Source organism: Sander vitreus, chromosome 11, assembly GCF_031162955.1.
Source record: "Sander vitreus isolate 19-12246 chromosome 11, sanVit1, whole genome shotgun sequence".
NCBI lineage: Eukaryota > Metazoa > Chordata > Actinopteri > Perciformes > Percidae > Sander > Sander vitreus.
In genome coordinates this window covers 22667653-22691553 of record NC_135865.1, presented here as the reverse complement: position 1 = coordinate 22691553, position 23901 = coordinate 22667653, and the positions used below count along the sequence as shown (strand labels likewise).

General features: G+C 40.9%; 2 protein-coding genes across 3 annotated transcripts; one reads left to right on the top strand and one right to left on the bottom strand.

Moving 5' to 3' along the window:
* Positions 1-116: 116 nt before the first annotated feature.
* ccnyl1 (cyclin Y-like 1) lies at positions 117-12818 on the top strand. 2 transcript variants are annotated; one of them, XM_078262385.1, is made up of 11 exons: positions 117-1127; positions 3063-3137; positions 3412-3455; positions 4211-4311; positions 4713-4748; positions 4840-4891; positions 6140-6259; positions 7281-7447; positions 8099-8298; positions 12291-12453; positions 12695-12784. In XM_078262385.1, exons 1-10 carry the CDS (start codon positions 965-967, stop codon positions 12449-12451), a joined length of 1119 nt encoding a protein of 372 aa, XP_078118511.1. In that variant the 5' UTR covers positions 117-964; the 3' UTR covers positions 12452-12453; positions 12695-12784. The 2 variants fall into 2 exon arrangements, with proteins under 2 accessions (XP_078118511.1, XP_078118512.1); XM_078262386.1 differs by lacking the exon at positions 8099-8298 and having other exon boundaries at positions 12695-12818.
* A 5758-nt stretch (positions 12819-18576) lies between these two features.
* fzd5 (frizzled class receptor 5) lies at positions 18577-23545 on the bottom strand. The gene has a single exon (XM_078262384.1). It carries the CDS (start codon positions 22835-22837, stop codon positions 21068-21070), a length of 1770 nt encoding a protein of 589 aa, XP_078118510.1. The 5' UTR covers positions 22838-23545; the 3' UTR covers positions 18577-21067.
* Between the last annotated feature and the right edge of the window lie 356 nt (positions 23546-23901).

The window sequence follows — 23901 nt, the reverse complement described above, 5'->3', positions numbered from 1 at the left end:
ATTTAACCAATAAGCGGCTTCAAAAGGTCCTTGTTTTGATTTATTAGCCAGTGGGAGTAAATGGAATGTCTAAGTGGGCGGTTCTACAAAATCCCTGTGCCAAGTAGTGCCGTATGTATGTGAGATTCGGCAACAGATGGCGGTGGTGGCGGGGACTAGCTACATACAAGAATCTGAAGGGGTGGAGGCACTGATGCGGGAATTATTTCCATCTACTAGAGTTGGTTGTCTACTGATGAACTGGGACAGGGCTTGGTCAATCTGACCTCATTTAGAATTTCGTGTCTACGTTCTTGGATTTTTCTCTTTTTACCTTTATTTTCCACTGGAGGCCGCAGAAACCTCGGGCTAGATTTGGCCACACGCCGACCTAGGGCTCAAAGATATCTGCGGGATTGTTTGGAAAGTCTCGTGAAATGTATTTGCCAGAATTTGGCGGTTTAAAGTCGTAACATGTTTATTTTGTAGAGTCGATTGTGTTTACACGATAGCAAAAATTGTAATTAATGTTGAGTAGAAAAAAAGTTGATAAGCTATCTAGTTAGCTAGCTAGCTTACTTACTATAATGCTAGTTAGCTAGCTACCTAGCAGCGCCTCTCTAGCATGTTGAATGGATGAATGAATGAATTGGCGAGCCCTTGCCTTTAACTAACAACCGCTTGTTGTTATTACAAGAACACGTCGAATATTACATGAGACGACACATATTTTCTACAACAAAGTGAGCATGTGTGGCTAGCTCCTCTTTGACTGTTACACGACATACGTTACCCTCAAATGGACAGGAATGCGATTCCAGGGAGTTGGTGGACAGCGGCGATTTAGCACGCAAAGATAGTGTGCTAATACTGACAAAAGCCTGGTAATGTTTGTGAAGCTGGGGGAAGCTTGTTTTAGCTAGCTACAAATATTTGCACTACTTGGACTTGGCTGCAATAGTGAGAAGCTAACGCCCGGTTTGGGATGGGGAATAAGGTGTCATGCTGCGTCTCTCCCGAGTCGAGCCCCAAACTACCATCGAGACAACCGGCAGAGCGGCTGGAAGAGTTCCAGACCAGCACCGAAGTGAGCGATGACAACACAGTGCCCTACCTGCAGCATATAAGCGACAGAGAAGTCCCTGATGGTATGTGTCCACCTGAAAACCAGTGATAACTAGATAGCTTCAAACTTAACCTTTCCTGTGTTTGAGCCCATGCAAGTCACACCCATTTTGTTTGTTTATAGGGAGGTTAATCGTAATCTAGTCACCGCCATAGTGAAGAAGCTCCTTCACATGACTCCGAGAACACAAACTTTGATGACAGAATCAGAAAATAACCACTACATATGTGCACACACCCAGTTATTTGTGTCAGCATAAGGGGCCCCTCAACTAATATTGACACACAAACAAGGTTAAGCTTTAGTGTAACAACTTTGTGATATACTCTCTCATAACTGCAGGGATATACACACAGACACCCTCTTCAGCTATTGCCATGATGATGATGATGATGATCGTGACATTCTTCGCACTCTTTAGTTGGGCACTGCATCATGTTGATCACACTGGCATCAAATTAACCATTCAGAAATTAGCAATGAAAACAAGCCCCTTATCATCCATTCATTGTTGTCTTTAACCAACCTCAGTTTTATTTCCATGGCCTATTTTTGAGTGGGGCGGGGGAGAAACAAAGTACAAATAGAGAGAGATCACGCCTTAGCCAGAACAAACATGTTTTTTTCAAATAAGCTCACTGGGCACAAACAGCATCTTGTAATGTGCCATTAACTTAGCATCACCATGCCCATAATTGTTAAAGAGATAAAGTGTAACAAAGGTTAGCAAATGGGACGTCTTTAGACAATCCCCCGTCACAGGTTTTTTTTGCTCATGCTGTGATAACATGCTGTGATGCAGGCCCCTGATTTAGAAAGCATCTCAGATATTTCGCTGTGATGTAGGCCCAAACTCAATTGTGTACTATAAGTCCTAGTGTCGCCACTCCTCATTCACTCCCAGACGTGCACAGTGTTCATCCCATTCATGTTGTTGTGGACAGTAGTGTGTGTGTGAGTGCAGTATGGCGAGAGCAGCTGTTCGCAGGGTGAGGGTCAGAATCTGTCCAACAGTCCTTCCTACATTCCCCATGACTCTTCTTGCTGTCCTCACTTCACAAATGCGGCCATCCCCTAATCCCCAGTCTTTTATGTAATGTGCTGTCTGCACAGATTTAGATAAAGAACACAATTCTCAAAGTCATGCTTGTGTGTAAACCAGTGCTGTCTTTGTGTTTGCATTGCTTCACAGTTCTGTCTGAAGTATTTTAATATCCACAAATATTTAGCCAGCAGTATCTACTAATAATAATCTAATAAAGTGTATTTTTAACGCACATTTATAGGAGTAAAAAGCCTTAATATGGTACTTGATCACTAACATTTTTATTTATGGACAAAAACTGTTGTCCCTTTAAAGACCGGGTGATGGAAATATTACTACAAAATGTATAGGTGTTTCTGGTAGAAGTTCAGTGTCTGCTTTTTATACTTACACTGTGTGATTGGTGAAATGTTGAGTAAAATGTAAAAAGTGATATGAGCAAACACTGCTACTCGGTCATTATGAGGGTAAAGTTCTGAATTTCAGCAGAAAGCGAACTGTGTAGGAATTGTAGCCTTTTTATACCCAGTCCACAAGTTAACATTCATTTATCTTAAGTCTTGTTTGGTGTCAAGTCTTTTGCAGTCTCCAACCTACAGACATAATCTGGTAATTAAGGTGAAGCTCTGCCAAATCTGTCTAGCAGCCATCTTCACTTCCTGCTTGTCTCTTGGCTTTCTGGTGTGACATAAATCCAAAGCATTATTTCTTTATAGTGGATAATGTGAGTTCACAGAATTACACTAAGTGCTATTATCAGTGCATTTGATCGATGTGTCAGCTAATGGCTTCCTGTTCTCTCCTGTGGCTTCATCACTACCTACAAGTGAGCGCTAAGTAGCACACACTGTGCCTTTATTGACAGATTGTCATTACAAAGCGAGCGCTAATGTACATTTCTTGTTCTCTCAGAGCTGGCATTAGAGTCTAACCCGTCTGACCACGCCCGAGCAAGCACCATCTTCCTTAGCAAGTCCCAGACAGACGGTGAGCAATCCTAACATGGCACACACACACACACACACAGCGATGATTCACAGTAGCTATCTTCTGTAAGATACTTTGAAGAGCAAACACATTATTAATAAACTGGAGCCACAAGCATCTCTAACAATGAAGTAAATTAAAGCTGCAAGTAAACAATTACCAAAGCATTTCAGGTGTAATACTACATTTGATTATTTACTAGATGCAGTGCAGAGTCTGAACGCTGCTTCCTGCTTCTAGCTTGGCTTTGTTGAACATTTCTTCTTCTTTACAGTACGAGACAAGAGGAAAAGCAACCACATAAATCATATCAGTCATGTAAGTCAAAAATCTACATCTAATAAATGCATACATCTGATTGCTGAATTGATTGTATGTGCAAAGCTATATTTTCTTTACTGACCTGGAGGTTATTTCACACTGTAGATTGGCCAGTTCAAGTTTTTAAAGGTAGTTAGTTTCATGAATTGGTTTATGCTTCTGATAGTAGCTCTTTTGTATTCAATATCTTTATGTTAACCAATTGTTGTTCCAAATCCAGAATGTCATTGTAGAAAAATAGCCTGTGAAACAACATCGGATCATAGCACACGGAGTTGGCGTTGAAACAGAACGGTGGAAGTTTTGCCAACAATAGTAGCGGTTCATAATGTCCATTAACCAGATAAGGCTAGTACATCTAGCTCAAGTAAAAACAAGGGTAAACCAGAAAACCTTAACACCAACGTGCGTGCGTGCGGGCGTGCATTGTTTGGAGCAATAACTCCACCTCCTCGTCTGTCCAGACAAAATTGTCAGCTTTTGTTGTTCGCTTCGCGCTACTGAGGAGAGGAGGAAGACAGGGAGACAAGTAGAAGGAAGGTTCTACGCAGGCGCGCGGACTTGGTGAATCGCATTTCACACACTTTGAACACGTCTACACGCGAAATAAAAAGTGAGAACGCGACGCCGCTTTTGCGTTTTCTCTTCAGATCGTTTCCGTCTAAACATAGCCTAAAGAAATGCAGCCACCAAGACTTTTCCTGTCCTGTGATCAGTTCAAGTTATTGATTGTGTGATTTCAATGTCTCAAGGTATCTCCTGGTCCAATGTCAAAGAAATACAGCTCCTGTTCCACAATCTTCATAGACGACAACACCGTCAGCCAGCCAAACCTCAAAAGCACAATCAAATGGTGAGAGAATTTCACACACAGAGAAACACAAACGCACAAAGCTGTGATGTCCAAAAGTCGCTCATTTCACATGAGAAAATCCTGTTGCATCACACCGTGGTAATCCTAAGTAATACTTAATGGATGCGTGACTAAAACAGATGCTCTAACGCCTAATTTAGGACAGTCCTCTGTAATGACATTATTTCAGTGAAATTTGGAAAAACGCATTTCATCAGGATTATCTCCGTGTGTTTAAATAAAGCCTCCTTGCTGAGTGTGTGCAGATGTTTTGTCACACAGTGGTCTGACACACACACACACACACACAGCATATTCTCCCATGTAGATTATTTAAGCTATGTAATGCAAAAACTAATACTATTTATGTTATCACTCATTTTGTGTCTGTCTTTTTCTAGTGTCACGTTAGCAATATACTACCACATCAAAAACAGGTAAGTGCACATTTTTAATTTGTGGCACATTATATTGTTAAAACTGGCATGTGTGTGAAGTGTGTTGACAGGTGTATTATGTGTTCCTTAGGGACTCAGGCAGGTCACTGGACATCTTTGATGAGAAGTTGCACCCCTTATCAGTGAGTATGTTGATGGGATTTCCTCAAACTCTGAAACGGTGACTTTTGCTAGTCAGTGTCTCAGCACCTGGCTCCTATCAGCAAGACAGATGAACAAAAAGCAATTCCTTCAAGCCAGTGGTTTTGATTCATCCAGTCATTTTATCTATTATTGAATCCATCTATCCAACCAGTCAGTCGGCCTGAGCAACTTTAAGATTTTGCTGCAATTTATTTGCAATTACTTGCATGTTGAATCTGAACCTAACAACTGGAAAACCATAACCATTCACCATACTCCAAGATGAGAGATGAGATCTGGTACAATAGCTCATCCCTTGTGTACATACAATCTGAATAAATGTAGAAAATGTATATGTTCGATTATATGAGACATTATTTCTTTTGTTGTTTTCTTTTTGTCCTTTGCCTTCAATTATTTTCCATCCGATTGCACATCCATCTGAAACGTAGTGGTGTCCCAATACAAAACCTGTTTTTTTTGGGGGGTTTTTTGTGTAGTGACAGCTGTACTCCATTTTCTTCCTTCAAATTGAGATTTTTCAGTACTGACCTGGCATTGAGGGCCATCCATAACACAATGCGAACAGTTCACGGAAAAACATAATCCGTAGGGGTCAGTTATGCATCATTAAAATGGATGTGATTCACTGGTTAAACACAAGAAGGAAACAATTGTCCTTTCTCATCCTCTCTTGTGCTTTTTATAAACGGTTTCCATTCAGTTGTCGACTTGTGATAATGAGCCATGAGTGGTGTCTCACTCCACAATGTGGTTGTTTTTGTTTTTCCGCCGACCCTCACAGCTCAGTTTTTTGGGGGCCACTCCAAGCTGAAGATGACCTCAAAGAGAGGGGAGGGCTAAGAGGAAAATTTAGGACAAAACTAATATCAAAGTTGACGATATGAAGCAAACATTGTTACTAAATGTCTGCTTGTAGTCTTGTATATTAAAGGAAAATTCAGGTATGTATCAACCTGGTGTATTTGCCATAAATGCGGCCATGTGACTCTATGGGTAGTGTTTACGTTGCACTCACCATCTTTGTTGTAGAGATTCAGGGAAAGCTGCTTTCCAAATAAACATGATTTTTACATGAAATATTTCAAATGCTTGCCTCCAACCCAAATAACCAAGAGGCAAATTAGTCCAGATGAATCTACAACCTCACATCGTACTTGTTTCCCTCAGACGTGTGTGTGTGTGTGTGTGTGTGTGTGTGTGTGTGAACTGTTTGTCCCGTACAGAGAGAGCCAGTGCCAGATGACTACTCCCGTGTAGACCCAGAACACAAACTGATCTACCGCTTCGTCAGAACACTCTTCAGCGCCGCACAGCTCACTGCAGAATGTGCCATTGTTACTCTAGTAAGTCTGTCTCTCTATGATGCTTTTGATTTTACTTACACAACAACAATATATTGTTAGAATAATGATAATATTGTTGAAATCCTGACACTCAGTGAGGAGTTTAGTTCAGTGCAAAATTCTTGGAACACTGAATACGTCTACATTTTTGTCGTACAAGTCTTTATCAAATCGGACACTCAAACACACAAACATATTATTAGGTACTTTTAGAATCAGTCCAAGGCCATGATGCTTTTATCATAATCTGTTAAATATTTTTTATAGTTCTAAAATCTAACAAGACATTATTGAAACTACATTTGGTAAAGTGTAAAGTTGTAGAACACAGAAGCAAAGTTTTTTGTGCATGTAGGTAAATACTGTGGTATTACTATAAACTGATCACCAGAGGGCAGTAAACGCTCACAAACTGATTTGTCCCAAATGGCACGTGACAGGTGTATGTGTTATGATCACACAACACAGTCTTTACATTAGAGAAGATTAAAAGCATCATATTGTATAATGTTAAAGACTGAGCAGATTTGTTTTAGAATGTGGCGATGAAAGAGCGACGTAAAACCAATGCATTTCTGTCAGTTTCTTTGCCGTTTTGAATTTTAATATGAATTTTTCAAACTGAGGTGCACGAATGTTATGTTTTCAAAATAGCAAGCCGGTCCCAAATAATATCACCAAAATGAAGGTATTTTTTTTCAGCAAGCAGCATGTTTGATTTGCTCTGGCGTGTTCTGTTTCCAGTGAATAATGTATGAAAGAAAAATAAGACTATATCATTATCTGCAAAGGTGTTTTCCATTTCAAGAATAAAAACACAGTTTTACTAGGTACAACATTAGTTAAGTAGTAGGTCTAATACAGTTACAATACCACTAAACATGTATAGGAGAATTTGTTGGTACATAATATGTGGTAGCATATAGGAAACTAATAAGGGAATTAATAAGGATTCAACTGAGGAAAAACCCTGTCAGTTCCCAATTAAAATGTTGACCATTAAAAAACTTTCTACCTCAAGGTGTACTTAGAGCGCCTGCTGACCTACGCTGAGCTGGATATCTGCCCCGCCAACTGGAAGCGCATCGTCCTGGGAGCCATCTTGTTGGCTTCCAAAGTCTGGGATGACCAGGCTGTGTGGAACGTTGACTACTGCCAGATCCTTAAAGACATCACTGTGGAGGATATGTGAGTAGTTATTGTTGTTGTTGTTGTTGTTGTTTTTTTACGACAAAACGCTGAAAATGAGGAAGATGGAAACAGAATCAGTGGTTTCAATCATTCAATCTCAATTCATTGAGAGATCTGTGATGGGAGGCATTTGCAGTAAATATTTGTCACGTTAGATGCAATGTTCTGAAAATAGATTTTTAAATTTTAGATTTGAGTTTGGATTGTAGTATGACCCCTTGGACTGATTGTTTTACTCAAGTTACAGTATATTTAAAAAGAAGGAAAAAAAAGAAAAAAGTGGTGTGGAGTTTTAAAACTTTCACTAAGTCTAAAAAAAAAAGAAAAAAAAAAAAAAGAGGAACAACAAAGAGGGGTCACCTATTTTATGGATCAATCACAACTAGGTCATATGAATGTTCGGAAATCAAATGTTTTTATATAGTTCTCGCAAGCAGCGGTGGGGGGGGGGACGTCTGCTGTAATAGAGAGGGGGGAGACACAGTATTGTTTATATATGGGGATAATGGGGCACATTTTCTCTCCTGGAAGACATTTCAATCAGGAGAGACAAACATTTATTGATAAGATATAACCAGTAAGTACAACATAATTATTTGGAGATTAGAGTCCATTGTAAAGGGGTAACTATACAAATCTAATGTTTAGGAAAACCAAACATATCCCCCAATGGAATCTAGACACTGGTGGTGGTGAGAAAATCCGAAGACGTAAAAACGAGCCGTCAACCGGGAGAAGACGGAGAACACCGTCAAAAATGCCTGGAGGTAGAAGGGGAGGAGGCGGGTCGCACTCTCGTCTGAAAATACAACTGACAGAAGCAGGAGAGAGAACAGATTTAAAACATGGTAGTATGCTGTGATTGGTTAGAACATAAGTGCCCGATTCTAATTGGTATACAGAACCGTAACACCCACTGCCCAGCTGATCAGTTAAAGAGAAGAGAGACAACGTAATGGAAGTCTCCCTGACAGAATTTACGCTGAGCTACATTTATAGTGTTGTCCCAGTTGTTTACATGAAAAGCGACAGAAATAGTTGTGTCAAGAATGGGGGGGGGAGAGTTGGATAGATAAGTTCAAACCCTGGCTCCTCGCCTCCGCATAGCTGACCAATCACAGGGTGAAGTTGGTGTAAATGACAAATCATTGGTTTCAGAAAGTTACAGAAATGGTCGGACTGAGCCCCCCAATCCCACATTGGAAGCTGGATTTTTCTCTTAGGGTTTAGGAGCGTGTTTCTGCTCCAACTGAAGTATCTTGGGGCATGATAAGAGCAAGAGATCCCATATACAAGAACCCTAAAAGAGTTTTCTTGGGGTAGGGTGTCTTCATTCTAGGGAGCCCCGGAAGATTGTCTCGCCGAGAGGGGGAGTAGGGGACTACTTTTGCGTTCCCTCGCAATACGTTTTGCATTCCCACGCAGAGAAAAAAGAAAACTGCCGTAAACGAAGTCAAATCCCATCAGGTCACATATGGTCGCTACTTCACACGTCCCTTACAGCCCATATGCAGACACCAGACCATGATGTAATTGTTGATGTAAATCTGATGTGATTAAACGGATTTGTCCCACACTGTACAGAAATATAGTAGACATTACAGGTAGAAAATGAACATATAGGCGACTGGAAGGGTTGTAGCCATAGTTGATTGTAACCACAGTGAAGGCTGTATTTTCACGTTTTTTTTCTCTTTGTAACGCTACTAGGTAGCTGCAGATTCTCTGCTAATTCAGTGTTTGTTCATCGCCACATCATGCCAACCTCTGACATTGCACATTCTCTTGTTTTAATACATTTAAGAAATAGGCTATTGGTTATACCCTAAATGAGATATGAATGTGCCCATTAAGCAGTATATCATCATAATTCCAAGCTCAAAGTAAAATGCAACGAGCTGATTCATTGCGCTGGGCAGCTGAGTGGAAATCGGCACATGGCTCAGAAGGAAGAAGAAGAGAAGTTTTGCGAAGGAACGCAAAACATATTGCGAGGGAACGCAAAAGTTATTGCATGGGAATGCAAAAGTAGTCCCCTGAAAAAATCTCGCCGTGACCCTTCATTCACCCTTAGTGAAATGAAATCTGAAAATAACTCTAGAGTTTACCACTGCTACCAGTTGAGGTTTTTTTGGGTCTGCTCAGAACGTCTCCTGGACAACCCTCGTAGACATACTGTAAACATGTCTAGGTGGGAGAAAACTCCAGAGAAAGAGCCAGAGCACACTGGTGCGATTACATGTCCTACCTGGCCTGGGAACGCATTGGACCCTACAGGAAGTGCAGGAGGATGTGGTTAGGAAAAAGGACACCTGGGCTGCTTTGCTGCCACCTTGGCCCAGACCCATTTTGTAATAATTGGATACACAGTTGAGTAATGTTGTAGCTTTGTTTTTGTCAAGCTTGCTTGTTAATACGTGTCAGGCCATTTAACTAATGGCAAAAAAAAAAAAAGATCATAAAAGGTACCTACTGTTTTCCTATGTTTTTGTGTCTAAGTGTCTGATGGGAACAACAATCTTTGACATTGGTCCAGTATTAAGCAAGATCGCTGCAGTAGGGCTGCAACCAACGATTATTTTCATAGTCGATTAATGTGATGATTATTTTCTCGATTAATCGATTAGTTGTTTGATCTATAAAAATGTCAAAACATGGTGAAAAATGTGGATCAGAGTTTCCCAAAGCCTAAGATGACATCCTCAAATGTCTTGTTTTGTCCAAAACTCAAATATATTCAGTTTACTGTCACAGAGGAGTGAAGAAACTAGAAAATAATCACATTTAAGAAGTTGGAGTCAGAGAAATCTTATTTTTTTAATAAAAAAATGAATCAAACTGATTAATCGGTTATCAAAATAGTTGGGGATTAATTTAATAGTTGACAACTAATCGATTAATCGATTCATCGTTGCACCTCTAGTCAGCAGCAGCGAAACAAGCTACAATGTAAGTGAATTGGGCAATTGTCCAGCTTGTATTTACCTTCACAAAAGTGCTCGTTTTGCCACTGACGGGCTCAGATTAATATTCTAAGTGTCTGACAACATTATGGAAAGGATCTCTTCAGAGAGAGACCTTTAAAACCTCTTTGAGACCTTTCTGTTTAACCAGAAACAGCTCTGAAGTCGCTAGTACTAAACCCACCAGACTCCATTTAAAAAAAGTAATACTTTTAGCGTATATAGAGCCAACATATTTTCACATGTAAATCAGTAAACTGTTTATTTCAACCAAAAGTTGTGATTGTTGGAAAAGTGGAAAGACGACCTACAACAGCTTTTCGTAGTTTTATTTTGTTTCTGTCGACTTTGAATGAAGTGTATTTTACGATGCTAAAATGATTAATTATTAATTCAAATTATACGCAATTCAGCTGATTTTTATGTTTAAAAAAAGGATCTTACTCTTCAACAGAGAGGTTGACCTCCTTAGAAATCCTTTCCATAATATTGTCAGGAAAAAACGGTAGTTACCTTTTAAATTGTTGTTTCCTCAGTGGTAAGATATGAAATTCATCCCTAAATTTGGTTGCTTTGGGTCTTTGTGTTTCTGAGCTCCAGATTTTTGAGAAAAAGAGATTCCTAACAAATACAACATGGTTCTGGCTCAACATGCTTGCTAATAAAGGAAATATAACAACAAAGATGCACTTAAAGCAGACGGATGAGTGCTGGGATAGATGGCAGGTGTAATATCTCTGCTGTCTCTCAGGCTATAAGCCAGTGAAGAGGCCAGGGGTTGCACTCTGAGCCCACTGACTTTATTTCCTAAAATTGCTTTTCCTCTGTGTGTTTGTTTGTGTGTGTGTGTATAAAAGAGGTTGAAAGTGCCTGCTTGTTTTTTTGTGATTTGGAAAGGTGCGTGCCTGCATGTCCGTGAGTCCCCATCCCTCTCTGACTCTTTCTCTCTTTCCTCTCATATATGTATGACCCACACTCTCTCTGCTCAGTTTTCATTGCTGCCATTCAAGTGTCTTTGTGAGCCTGGTCGGGTCTGGATGGAGGGATGGGGAGAAGGGTAGAGAGAGAAACAGAGAGACAGACGGAGAGAAATGCAGGGGAGGGTCTCAAGTGCTCTCAATGCTTCTAGATAATGGCCCTGGCTCTCGCCCACTCCATTAGTTGCCCTGGGAGACCAGACATCACACACACACACTCGCGCTCACTCTCACCACCTTTGCTGACCAACAAAGCATCCTAGATGCAGTCTCCTTGGTGACCACCTCCCTTAGCTTTTCTCATGGCTGTGATGATGATCATGATGATGAGGAAGGATGATGGAGGTTGTAGTCTGGAAAAAGATGAGGTGTGTATGTGTCTGTGTCTGATCTCTGTGGAAGAGATTTTTGATTCCTTCTCGCTCCATGAGCACTTCCCATGTTGAATGTATAAAGTCAATGCACAAATAACTGACATATAGGGTCCTTCCGCTGACTTTTATAATGTGACCGTTTCTTTAGTAAAATCATATCACCTGTAAACACAGATAAATAAAAAGGTTTTTTTCTTTGAAGAATAGAAATATATTTTATTCTATTAAATAGCTGTCAACACTTTACCCTCAGTATCCCAAGTGGCTGATCAAAATGCATACACAGGTCTTCATGTCCATGTTATCAAAGTTGTGTGTTCTGAACAGGATCATGGTCAGCGTTGTCCTTCTCTGACATGATACACTTACACTGCTTGAGAAGATGACCTTGCGTCCCTTATAGTTCTTTACTGGGCGTCTAGGACTTGTATCCTCTGTTCCTCTATCACACTGTCCTAAAGTTCTAGAGTTGAGTTAGGGTTTTTGGCTGTCTGGAATAACCCTCAGGTCTCTTTCCACCCTTCAGGAATGAGATGGAGCGCCACTTCCTGGAACTTCTCCAGTTTAATATTAATGTGCCAGCCAGTGTCTATGCCAAGTACTACTTCGATCTACGGCAGCTGGCTGATGACAACAACCTCAGCTTCCCCCTGGAGCCTCTCAACAACCAACGCGCCCAGAAACTAGAGGTGAGCTGCCCTCCTCAGCCGTCGACCAGCAATTTCTGGTCTTCCAGTTTGTCTCATTACGATGCACCTGGAATATTTACCTCTCTGCTCTGCAGCGAACCCACTGCACTGGAGCTGATTTGATCATTTTCTCATCTTGCAGAGTTCTTGAATTCAAACGCCTCTGGTTAAAACACAATGATCTATTTACCTTTTTTCTATGAGAACTTATCAGTAACAGAGTTTGTGTTTGTCCGTCCAGGCCATTTCAAGACTATGTGAAGACAAGTATAAGGACCTGAGTCAAACAGCGATGAGACGATCCTGCAGCGCCGACAACCTGATAGGTATACGACGCTCCAACGCTGTGCTGTCATAGGCCAGACTGCTGCCCTCTGTTTTCTAAAAGCCCAGCTAACCCACAGCCAACCCCCGGACAAATGTCAACCTCACAGGTTCAACACATCCACATCAGGCAGGATTCAGGCTTGAGATATTACTGTATGACGGCAATTTGCATTACGGCTGTAGAGCTGACTGTGAAATTACACTTGAAAATAAGCTGTTAACCTAAAAAGTTCACCACACAACTATTGTTTTTACAAATCCCTTATTTATTTCTTACTTGTCCCTTATGTCCCAGAGAACGTGTTAAGTAGGAATTGCTCTACTGCAGTTTTCTCAGAAGGGTAGTCTTTGTATTGTCATAAAAATGTAATTTTTCCAAAATGTATTTGAATTATTCCATGCAGCCTGGTGTTATTCTATATGTAAGTTGTCACCAAATTCCATGGGAAGACCAAATCTAACTGTGTTAGTTTCTCTGTGTACTTTCTGAGTTCCCTACCCCATCAGTGGTATTCAGTCCCAAGGCCAGTGGTTTGTACTGAAGACATAAATAAGACATAAATATTTAATATGGCTCACAAAACATTTAATTCATAAAAAGGCTCAGTATTTTCCTAAAACAGCATGTACTGTAGTTTTTAATGTAACGTTGCCTCAAACGGGAGAAAAAAGTGCATTTGTTGGATTTTTTTTGCTGTGGATTAATGCACGTTTGGTGCTCTTGGTGAGTATTTACAGCAGCAGATCGGTGTATAAGGGATTGACTTAAACCGTGTACATAGGGCTGGGCGATATGGAGAAAATCAAATATCATATTTTTGACCAAATACCTCGATATCGATACAGCAACGATATTGTAGTGTTGACTATTGGTGCTTTCACAAAATATTTACACAATGAGACTTTTGATAAATAATCATCAGTAATGTGGATATAATGACTAAGTGGGTAAAGGCAAATAATAGAACGGTTACAACAGGCTGGTAAGTTCAGAAAATGACATCACTTTACTGTAATGCAGCCTTTAAAACCAGTAAAATACAACACGTATGCCATATTAGGATATTACGATATCCGAAATCTAAGACGATAGCTAGTCTCATATCACGATATTGATATAATATCGATATATTGCCCAGCTCTATGTGTACAGTACATTACTACTGGTTGTGTGTGTTCATAGTAATGAAGGAACATGCCAACCAGTGCAACATTGTGGCTCATTGATGTCTTTTAATAGGTTTTGGACAACAATGGAGCTCTGTCTCGGTCCGGTCGAGGCAGATGGCCTCCCAGGTGAAGCCAGGTTCTGTTCGAGGTTTCTGCCTGTTAAAAGGTAGTTTTTCCTCGCAATTGCTCTTGGGGTAATTGTTGGCTATGTGTAAAATTAGAGTGTGGTCTAGACCTTCTCTGTAAAGTGTCCTGAGAGAACTTTCTGTTATGATTTGACACTAAATGAAATTGTCTCTGTCACAGAGGAATGAGATATATTGGGCTTTGAAAACATCGACAATACTTATTAATAGGATCAATTCATTGGTGGTTTTGGTTTTTTCATGGGATTTGTTTACAATAAGAAAATAATTAATATCACCAGACTTCTCTTTTAATAGGCACATCCGATCGAATGCTAAAGCTGTTCCTTGTAAATCATAGTTTATACCAAAAGTAACTTTTGAGAGTGTTAAAAAGACGTGTTTACTGTTAATTCCAGTGGTGTTGGATACTGTTTCAGTAAATTATCTACACATTTTGAATTTGGATTGAGCACACTGCATGTCAAAGTATTAAACTATAAATATTCCACAGGAGTTGGCTGAAGTAAGCAAACCTTCAGTCAGCTGTAGTATGTCGAGAATCAGGAGTGTCAATCTGGGGTCAGTTTTACTTTCCAGACACTTCAGGTGGTCTAAAAGGAGCGTTTTTTTTTATTTATTTTTTTTTTAACAGATTCTGGATCGGTATTTTATTGAGTGGCTCGATATAGCAGTTAGGTTGACATAATGACAACATGTAGGTTGGGTCCACCCACAGTTTTGTGCCCCTCAAATCCATCCTGACCCCGCCTTAAAGAGCCCGTCAACAGATTTCCAATCATGTACTTGTCCCAGGCCCCCAACCAGAGCTTTCAATCAAACTACATAGATATTGAGGGGGAGGGGGGGGAGACTGATGGATACTCCCCTTCTTTTTGCTTACTATGTAGGCTTCTTAGCTGTGAAATTTGTCTTGTTTTTAATTGAAAAAAAAATAAAAATAAACCTTTGCAGATGGAGTATTTTAAATAAACACTAATCATGTAACAAATATATGTTGTGTTAATTGTGTCTGTCTGTCTGATCTGTGATCATTTTAAGGTGATCAATATATGTTGTTGTCCGTGTTCGGCTACCTGTGCTGTTGTAGCACAAAGCTGATTTAGCCAGTACAACCAGTCCACGACCATCCAGTTGCCGGTGCAAAAACCACCTCCACCGATATCATAAAAAAATGATTGTGCTTCTATAAAATACATTAACCTTTTCGGGGGGAAATGGTTATGTTACATGTTATGTTATCTGCTTTTTCAAACAGATAATGCCATTATATTATGTAATATTGTATCGGCCATCATCTCTAACTAAACTAATCCTAAGACAAGATGTGTCAGGATCTGCATGTCCTCCCACCTCAACTAAACAATTTCCTAGATGAGCTTGTATGGATGAGTAAGTATTAGCCTTTTTAGCTATCATTATGCCATGTTCTGTATATCATTTCTAAATGGCACTTTTATAATACTAATTTGTCACCAATTAGAATGTGAGGGAACTAGAGAGTCTCACACACTGTTGGTCACTTGTTAACCATGTTTTGATCTTAGGACCCGGTATCTTAGTCAGACATCTTATGACTACCATATAAACAGTAAATAAAGCGGTATGGTGCCAAGTAAAGTAAGTAATAGCAACTGACAAGTGTAGAAATGCTCAAGTTTCTTCTCAGTTCATTCTTTCCTCAACAATTAGGACTACATTACATGTCATTTAGCTGACGCTTTTAGCCAAAGCGACTTACAACTAAGTGCGTTCAACCCTGAAGGTGCAGACAACAAGTAGTAAGTGCAAGTACATTAGTTTAAATAAGTAAAACTACAAAGAGCCGTATAAGAGCCAGACCCGTCGCCCTGACCTCTGTGGTTATGAAGTCCTTTGAGCGCCTTGTGCTTTCACACCTCAAAGACATCACTGACCCCCCCCGTGGACCCCCTGTAGTTTGCCTACAGAGCCAATAGGTCTGTAGATGATGCCTCTAGTCAACCTGGCCCTCCACTACATTCTCCAGCACCTGGACTCTGCAGGAACCTACGCCAGGATCCTGTTTGTGGACTTCAGCTCTGCCTTTAATACCATCATCCCGGCTCTGCTCCAGGAGAAACTCTCGCAGCTTGGTATGCCTGACTCCACCTGCAGGTGGATCACTGACTTCCTGTCTGACAGAAAGCAGCATGTGAAGCTGGGGAAACAATGTCCTCGACTCACAGACCATCAGCACCGGATCCCCTCAGGGCTGTGTTCTTTCCCCCCTGCTCTTCTCCCTGTACACCAACAGCTGCACCTCCGGTCACCAGTCTGTCAAGCTTTTGAAGTTCGCAGACGACCCCTCCCTTTTCGGACTCATCTCTGATGGAGACGAGTCCGCCTACAGGTGGGAGGCTGACCACCTGGTGACCTGGTGCAAGCAAAACAATCTAGGGCTCAACGCTCTAAAGACAGTGGAGATGGTTGTGGACTTCAGGAAGAATTCAGCCCCACCTGCCCCCATCACCCTGTGACTCCAATTCTTACTCTCTTATTTTTAGTACATTCTGTGTGTGTGTGTGTGTGTATATATATATATGTATGTGTATATGTATGTATGTGTATATATATATGTATATATATATGTATGTATGTGTATATGTATGTATGTATGTATGTGTATATATATATGTATATATATATGTATGTGTATGTGTGTGTATATATGTATGTGTATGTGTGTATATATATATATATATATATAATTTTTTTTATACTTATATTGTTTGTTCTGTTTAACCTGTTTGTTTAACTTACTTTGCAATAAAGCTTTTCTGATTCTGAAAGTGCAGCTTCAAGAAATATATGTATGTATGACTATGATGTAAAAGAACTTTGTCATATGTCATTTTCATGTGTAGCTACATGTTTGTGTCCTGGGCCAATGGTTTTCTACACACTTAGTTATTAATTCAATCACATTACAGTAGGACCCAGTAAAGATTTCTCCCATGGTAAATACGTTGTTTTGAACACTGTTTAAAACCCTACAAAATCAGTTGTTTTTGCAAATATTGCCAATGTGTAACTTTACTATTATACAGCCAGTGTATGAATATGAGTTTAAGAGGTTTTTTTGGTGACACTTGAAGGTATCTACATAAGTGTCATGAACACGTGAACCCTAACCATAACCTGTCATGACAAAAACCCAATGACAGTTACTAAAAGAAGCGTTATGTTATAAACGTTTATGACTTGTTTATAAACGTTTACAGTGTCATGTCACTCTTATGTAGATACCTTCAAAAAGTAAGTAAAGTGTAACCGTTTTTTATCAATCCAATACTGCATTCAGAAACATTGAAGTTCTAGTGCTTCTGCAGTGAACAAACTATGGTGCATATGGCCTTTTGTCAACTGTCAGAGATTGTGCAGTACTGTTTTTTACTTTTAATATATCTGGTTGCATTATGCAGGGCTTAAAGTTCTCAGCCACCATGCCAAGTTTTACATTTATATAATGCTTATTGTGTATAATATACGTTGTACACATTTCCTCCAGGGCAGCATTTCAGGCTCACGGATGGTTTCTTGCTTTAACCCCTGCATTATGTCACTGTGTGCAATGCAATGTGATGAGGTATCATGATTTGGATTAGTATTTACTGTAATGAGCTGGTCTATTTTACTAAACCGTTCTTAATAGATTTACCAAATCATGCTATGTATCGACATAGTGATACATAGAGAGTCTATTTATATCGCCCACTCCTAGCTCAGGTAAACAAATCAAAAAACAGAATCACTCAGTATGTGATGTCTGAATTCCTCATTCCCTATTTGCGACCTAGTGGAGTCTATGAATTGCTTTTCGCTTCGATTTTAGTGTCTGAATTCTGAATGTGACAAATGAAGTGTCCTTAACTACTTACTGTCAGTGATTCATGAGTGTCCAAATCTAAATGTACTGCTTACTACAGAGTACAGATAGATGTTAGTGAATGAGGCGACTGTCGGAAGAGAGAAGTTCTATCGGGCTGTGGTCACTACAAGCAAGCGACCACCAGTATGACGTGCAGAAAGCAGCAACACATTTGAGGAAAACGGGAGCCTCCAAGTGAGTAAGACTTTGTTGACGTTAATAACTTTTTTCAGTTCCTCTAAATGCCCCATTACTGGATATTGTATTTGATTTTGATTTTTAAAATTATGTTTATTGCCACTAAACAGTTTAACTTTCATTATGTGGAGATTATACTGGAATTTAAGCTTTTCCCCCCCCCAAATTCAACTTTTAAATCAAGACGTTTAACACGTGATTTTCTTCTAGTTGAAATATGACCACAAACTCAAACATAGCTCAAATATACATTGTCAGACTGGTCCATACGTACTTGAACCATTGCCACTAGAATAAAACTATTCTGCTCTCAAGTCCAGAAACCTCGAATCAACATATGTGACGCCAGATATACAGAAACACTCAGACGTACATGAAACATGCACTTAACTCGAGATCAACTCAGTTTTAATTCCACAATATGAATCAAAATCTACAATATTTTTTTTTTATAATCTTTTGAGGAACTCTATCAATAACAAAGCACTTTACCAACACTAACTGGCATTCATCATTGCTCACACAATCGCATTCACTCGCACAAATCAGGCTAATAAATTAGAGATATCATCTAGCATGTGGACACACAGTAGTCTAAACAACACAATTGGCCAACAGCACTGAATGAAATATCACAGACCATCACAGCAGAAAACAAATGTGTTTTTTTTTTTTTCAATTTCTCAGTCATTTAGTTCACTTTCTTGTCTTCCAATGTTGTGACCTCTGAAAGGAGACAGTAGGTTCCTTCAGTTTATGTTGTCAAGGCTCCTAAAACGGATCATCGACATTAAACCACAGACCCCTAAGACTTTCTGCTCTAGAATGTTGTTTCATACAACTCAGTACAGATTTCCATAATAGTCAGCAGCAGACGGTGTGAATACAGTCAACTGTGATGAAAAGCAGCATTGTCCAAAAGTGCTTGTTTATGCTATAAATTCTCAAACATAATGACAAACATTCAAAGTGGACATTTAAAAGTCCTTATTTTGTCTATGCAATGGTCCCAAACACCTAAAATATTGAATTTAAATTAGTTTTTAAAGATCATCAAAAAGCAGTAAATCCTCATATTTTAGAGGGTAGAGCCGAAAATGTCTTGTTTCGTCTTCTGTGAATTTAAAATGATTAGCGATTCATATTTTTGATGAATTACTAGACTAAATATTTCAGTACTATTTCTGACTAATAATGGAATGATGTGGTTTGAAGTCACTTAGATTGAAGTCAAATTGTCCCAATAAAAGCAACATAATGGTTAAGAAAAATAAGTGTGCTGTGAGTTTTTTCTAATCTGTTAATTTTTGTCTTGATTGTGAAAATGCCTGTCACCAGGGGGACATATTGCTTGTTTTCTCCAACCAACTGCAAACATCAGTTAACGGTGTTTATGAAACCAAGAGATTGGAGAAGCTGAAACGACACATTTTTGGCATTTCTGCCTTAAATTACTTTAATAATTAGTCGATTATCAAACATGTTGCTGGTTAATTTTCTGACCATCAACTAATTATTTCAAAAATCTATAATCCTAACATCTGTCTGTTCAGAGTCCATGTCTTGAAATCACAAGAAAAGTAGAGCAATGGTTCTCAAAGTGAGGTCCAGGGACCTTTGTAGAGGCCCTTGAGTTGGTTTCAGGGAGTCCACAGCAGAATTGTCAAACAGAAATCATGTAAAAAAAAAATTGAATTAAAAACCTATTCAAATAGTGGATTTCACTGTAACCACTATTGTTCCGTAATGCGTACATTTTTAGATAGTTTGGGTACAACATCTTATTTAACTGAGGGTCTGTGGTCTAATGTTGATCTGTTAGGGGGAGTCCCTGATGTGGAGAACACAAAGTGAGCAGCTCCACTGTCGACCAGCAGAGGGGGGTAAAGGCCAAGGTCAGTTTCATCCTGCAGCTTTAACATAATCACTGCCTGTTAGTTCACAGAACATGAACAAAACTAGTTCAGAAACAGACTTTAGGAACTTTAAATGGGATGTAAACCAACAACAGCGCTTAGAGGTTATAACGGTATCCATCAAGGCTGAATTGCTTCTTGTTTGATTCCCAGATTACTTCTAAGTCTGGGAAAACCTAAACAAAGAGTTTCTCAGCTGTTTCAGTTTCTAATCATACAAAACACACCAGATATTAGGGTTGGGCGATGTCCCCTAAATTGGCAGTTGACGATGTTTACAGTAAAACATCATGATGGACGATGATATCGTCATCCACCCTACCGGATATCACACTCAAACATTAACATGAAACAACACATTTATGTACAAGTTTATACAATTCAAATCAGACAAGATTTGTTTCTCTGGTGTCTTACACTTAGCTTGTGGCAGTGGCATTGGTTGGTTACAAACTAAACATATCCCACCATACACCTAATTGTTTTTAGAGCAACTTTATACAATATATACATAAATAAATATGTTTTTCTCTCTTAGTGCTCAGGATAAGCAGACAGGTAGAAGCATGTGCGATGCCATCATTGATCCATGAAACTCTATTAGGTTTGAAGATTGTTTTCTCAGCAAATGTCGTTTGTTCAGCTGTTTCAGCTCGAAAGCAGCTCCAATTGTTGGAGTCACTTTTCACAAAAGTCAAAACTCTCTTTTAAATATTCTGTTTAGTTTAAATGCCTATTACCCAGGTTGTTTGCTTATTTTTTCCCTTTTTACGCTCTGAATCGTTTGGTCCCTTGTGTGTCATATTGTCACAATCATCTAGTATTTGTGCAAGCTGATATTCAGGGCACACAATCCTACAGATGTTTGTCCACACTCACTTTCTGGGTGTTTGGATACTTTAGTTTATTTCTGAGTGTCCAGAGAGGTGAGTGTATGAACATCAATCCTCTTAACTGTGCCAGTCAGTTCATATATGCGATGGAACAGCTTTGTGGTAGATCCCTGATGTTAGCCCAGTTCCAGTATGTCCAGTTAAAGCAGTACTGGCCTCACTGTACATGGAGGGTGGAGCAGTGGCTTTCTGTGGCCAGCAGGGGAAGCATCGTGTGACAAACCTTCTCCAGGACTCCAGGGTCTTTCCTGACCAAATCCAGACTCCTGATGTGATGCCCACCACTAAGCACATGAAGTACTTGAGCATGAAGACGGCATAGTCTGGGCCCACGCCCAAGCGCTGGCGCTCAGACGGGCAGGAGCAGGCCAAGGCTCGCTCCCAGCCAGGCCTGTAGTGCTGCTCATAGACCAGGCATGCCACCACGATGGTGGCGGGGACGGTGTACAGCACCGTGAAGAGCCCAATGCGGATCATCAGCCGCTCCAGTTTGTCCGTCTTGGTGCCACCTTGCTTGATGATGCTTCTGATGCGGAAGAGAGAAACAAAGCCGGCAAGTAAGAAAAGTGAGCCGGTTAAGAGGTAAACCACGAGAGGTGCAAGTACGAATGCCCTCAGACTTTCCAGACTCTGGTTCCCCACATAGCAGATTCCAGCCACAGGGTCCCCGTCCACAGAGCTGAGAGCCAGGACGACAATGGTCTTGACACTGGGGATGAGCCAGGCGGCGAGGTGGAAATACTGCGAGTATCCTGCAATGGCCTCGCTGCCCCACTTCATCCCTGCAGCCAGAAACCAGGTGAAGGACAGCACCACCCACCAGATGGAGCTGGCCATGCCAAAGAAATATACCAACAAGAAGACAAGGGTGCAGAGAGCGGGGCCAGTGGTGTCGTAGAGGATGTGCAGCTGGTCGCCACCAACATTGCTGCTGGCGCCACACGCCACTCGCTCATGGCCTGCCACCAGGCGGATGATGTAACCCAAAGACACGAAGAGGTAGCATGCAGCCAGGAAGATGATGGGCCTCTCTGGGTACTGGAAGCGCTCCATGTCAATGAGGAAGGTGGCGACAGTGGTCAAGGTGGAGATGAAGCACAGCACCGACCAGAGTCCCACCCAGAAGCTGGTGAAGGCGCGTTCGTTGGCTGAGAAGTAGGGCTGGTGGCAGGGCTGGGCGCAGTTGGGTAGGGGGCCGGTGTGGACCTGGCCGTACAGAGTGTGGGACTCCCTCTTGATTGAGACCAGGGGGTCTCGACAGCGGCACTCCCTGTCACACTGCGGGGGGCTGGGTGGTCTGGCTCGGCCTTTAGAGGTGGGCTTGGGGAATGGTGGAGCCAGGGTGGTGGTCTCGCTGCTGTTCTGGTCCATGCACAGGGTCGAGTCGTCGCCCAGCTGGGGCAGCTGTTCACAACTCATTCTCTCGGGCCACTCGAAGCCGTATTGGCTCATCAGAGGGGAGCAGCCCCGTTTGGCCCGTTCACACACAGACCGGCAGGGTGGCAGCGGCTTGCGGTAGTCCGGCAGGCAGATGGGGGTGTACATGCTGCATAGGAAGAAGAGCAGGTCTGGAGAGCAGCGGATCCGGACCAGGGGCCAGAACTGGTGCACCTCCAGCCCCACCTCCTCCTGGGTGTCGTGGTTGAACTGATTGGGCATGTAGGTCAGGTTGTAGCCGATGCCCTTGCACATGGGCACAGTTATGGGCTCACACACCAGATCTTTGGAGGCTCCTAATGTGAAACCAGGACACCGGAACAGCAGCAGCAGTAGCACGAGGGGCCGCGGGAACAGCGGGCTGCACGTCGCGTGCCTCACCGTAGATGCCATAGGCCTATAAAACATGGTTTAAAGTGATTGATTTAGAGTCATTAAAACGGAAATAAAATAGTAATGGAGGAGGGTAAATTAGCGTCAGTTCATCTCAGAAACCTGGATGAAAACGCTATTCTTATGTTGAATGAATCAGGGCCAGAGTTATATTGTGCTCCTTCTTTTCTCTTAATGATTAAAACAAAACAAGTTGAACTCCTGACGGTAAATCCAGTTTGTGCGCCAGGCCGAGCCTCTGCTGTCAATCATTCACCAGAGCTCCCGCAATCAATACGGAGAAAGTTCATCTCCGGTGGTCACGTTCCAATAAATGTAACAACCTTGTAACATTTTTACCAGCTCTGTTTGTTCCTGACAGGTCGCACACGCCAGAAAAAGTCGCATTATGAGAATCGCGGTCGGTGAAAATAAGACTATTAAAAGCTGTCCAAGGAAATGTGAGAAAACAAATGAATGTTTAAAGTGATCGTGAAAGTCTCCAGTCTCTGCGTCCGGAGCCCGGTGTGTAACATCCACTATCCGCGTTTATTCCCTCAGTAACATGAAACGGCTTTCAGGCACATGTTAGTCTTTTTCTTTTCTTTTCAAAGTTTCACAAGTGTCATCTCTGTTGCCTCTAAAGGAAAACAAAATAAAACACAAGAATAACTCTTAGCGTCCTTCAGGGTAAAAACTTATTCCGTGTTATCAAGTGCAGCAGCGTGCGCGTACAGCCTTCTCTGAGCCCCAGGACGGAATAAAGTCCGTCTGAAGCTGCTGCTGCTGCAGCACCTCCTCATCACACACGGGGACTGCTGCATTCAGGGGCTGTCGGAAATGTCATGATTCGACCATGAGCGGATGAGCGAGGCCCTACAAAGAGACACATCGTTTAATAAAATAATAAAATGAAGATAATTTAAAGAGTACATTAAAAATAGAAAAAAATAACAGATTATACAATTTTATGTTTGCAGTGATTTAATTACGTCATGTGTCCTTGTAATTTTGCAGCAAAGTAACTAAGTAAATATACTCTAGTACTGTATGTTTTTTTTAGTTTTTTAGTTTCATGTTGCATTGACAGTTTTTCTTGA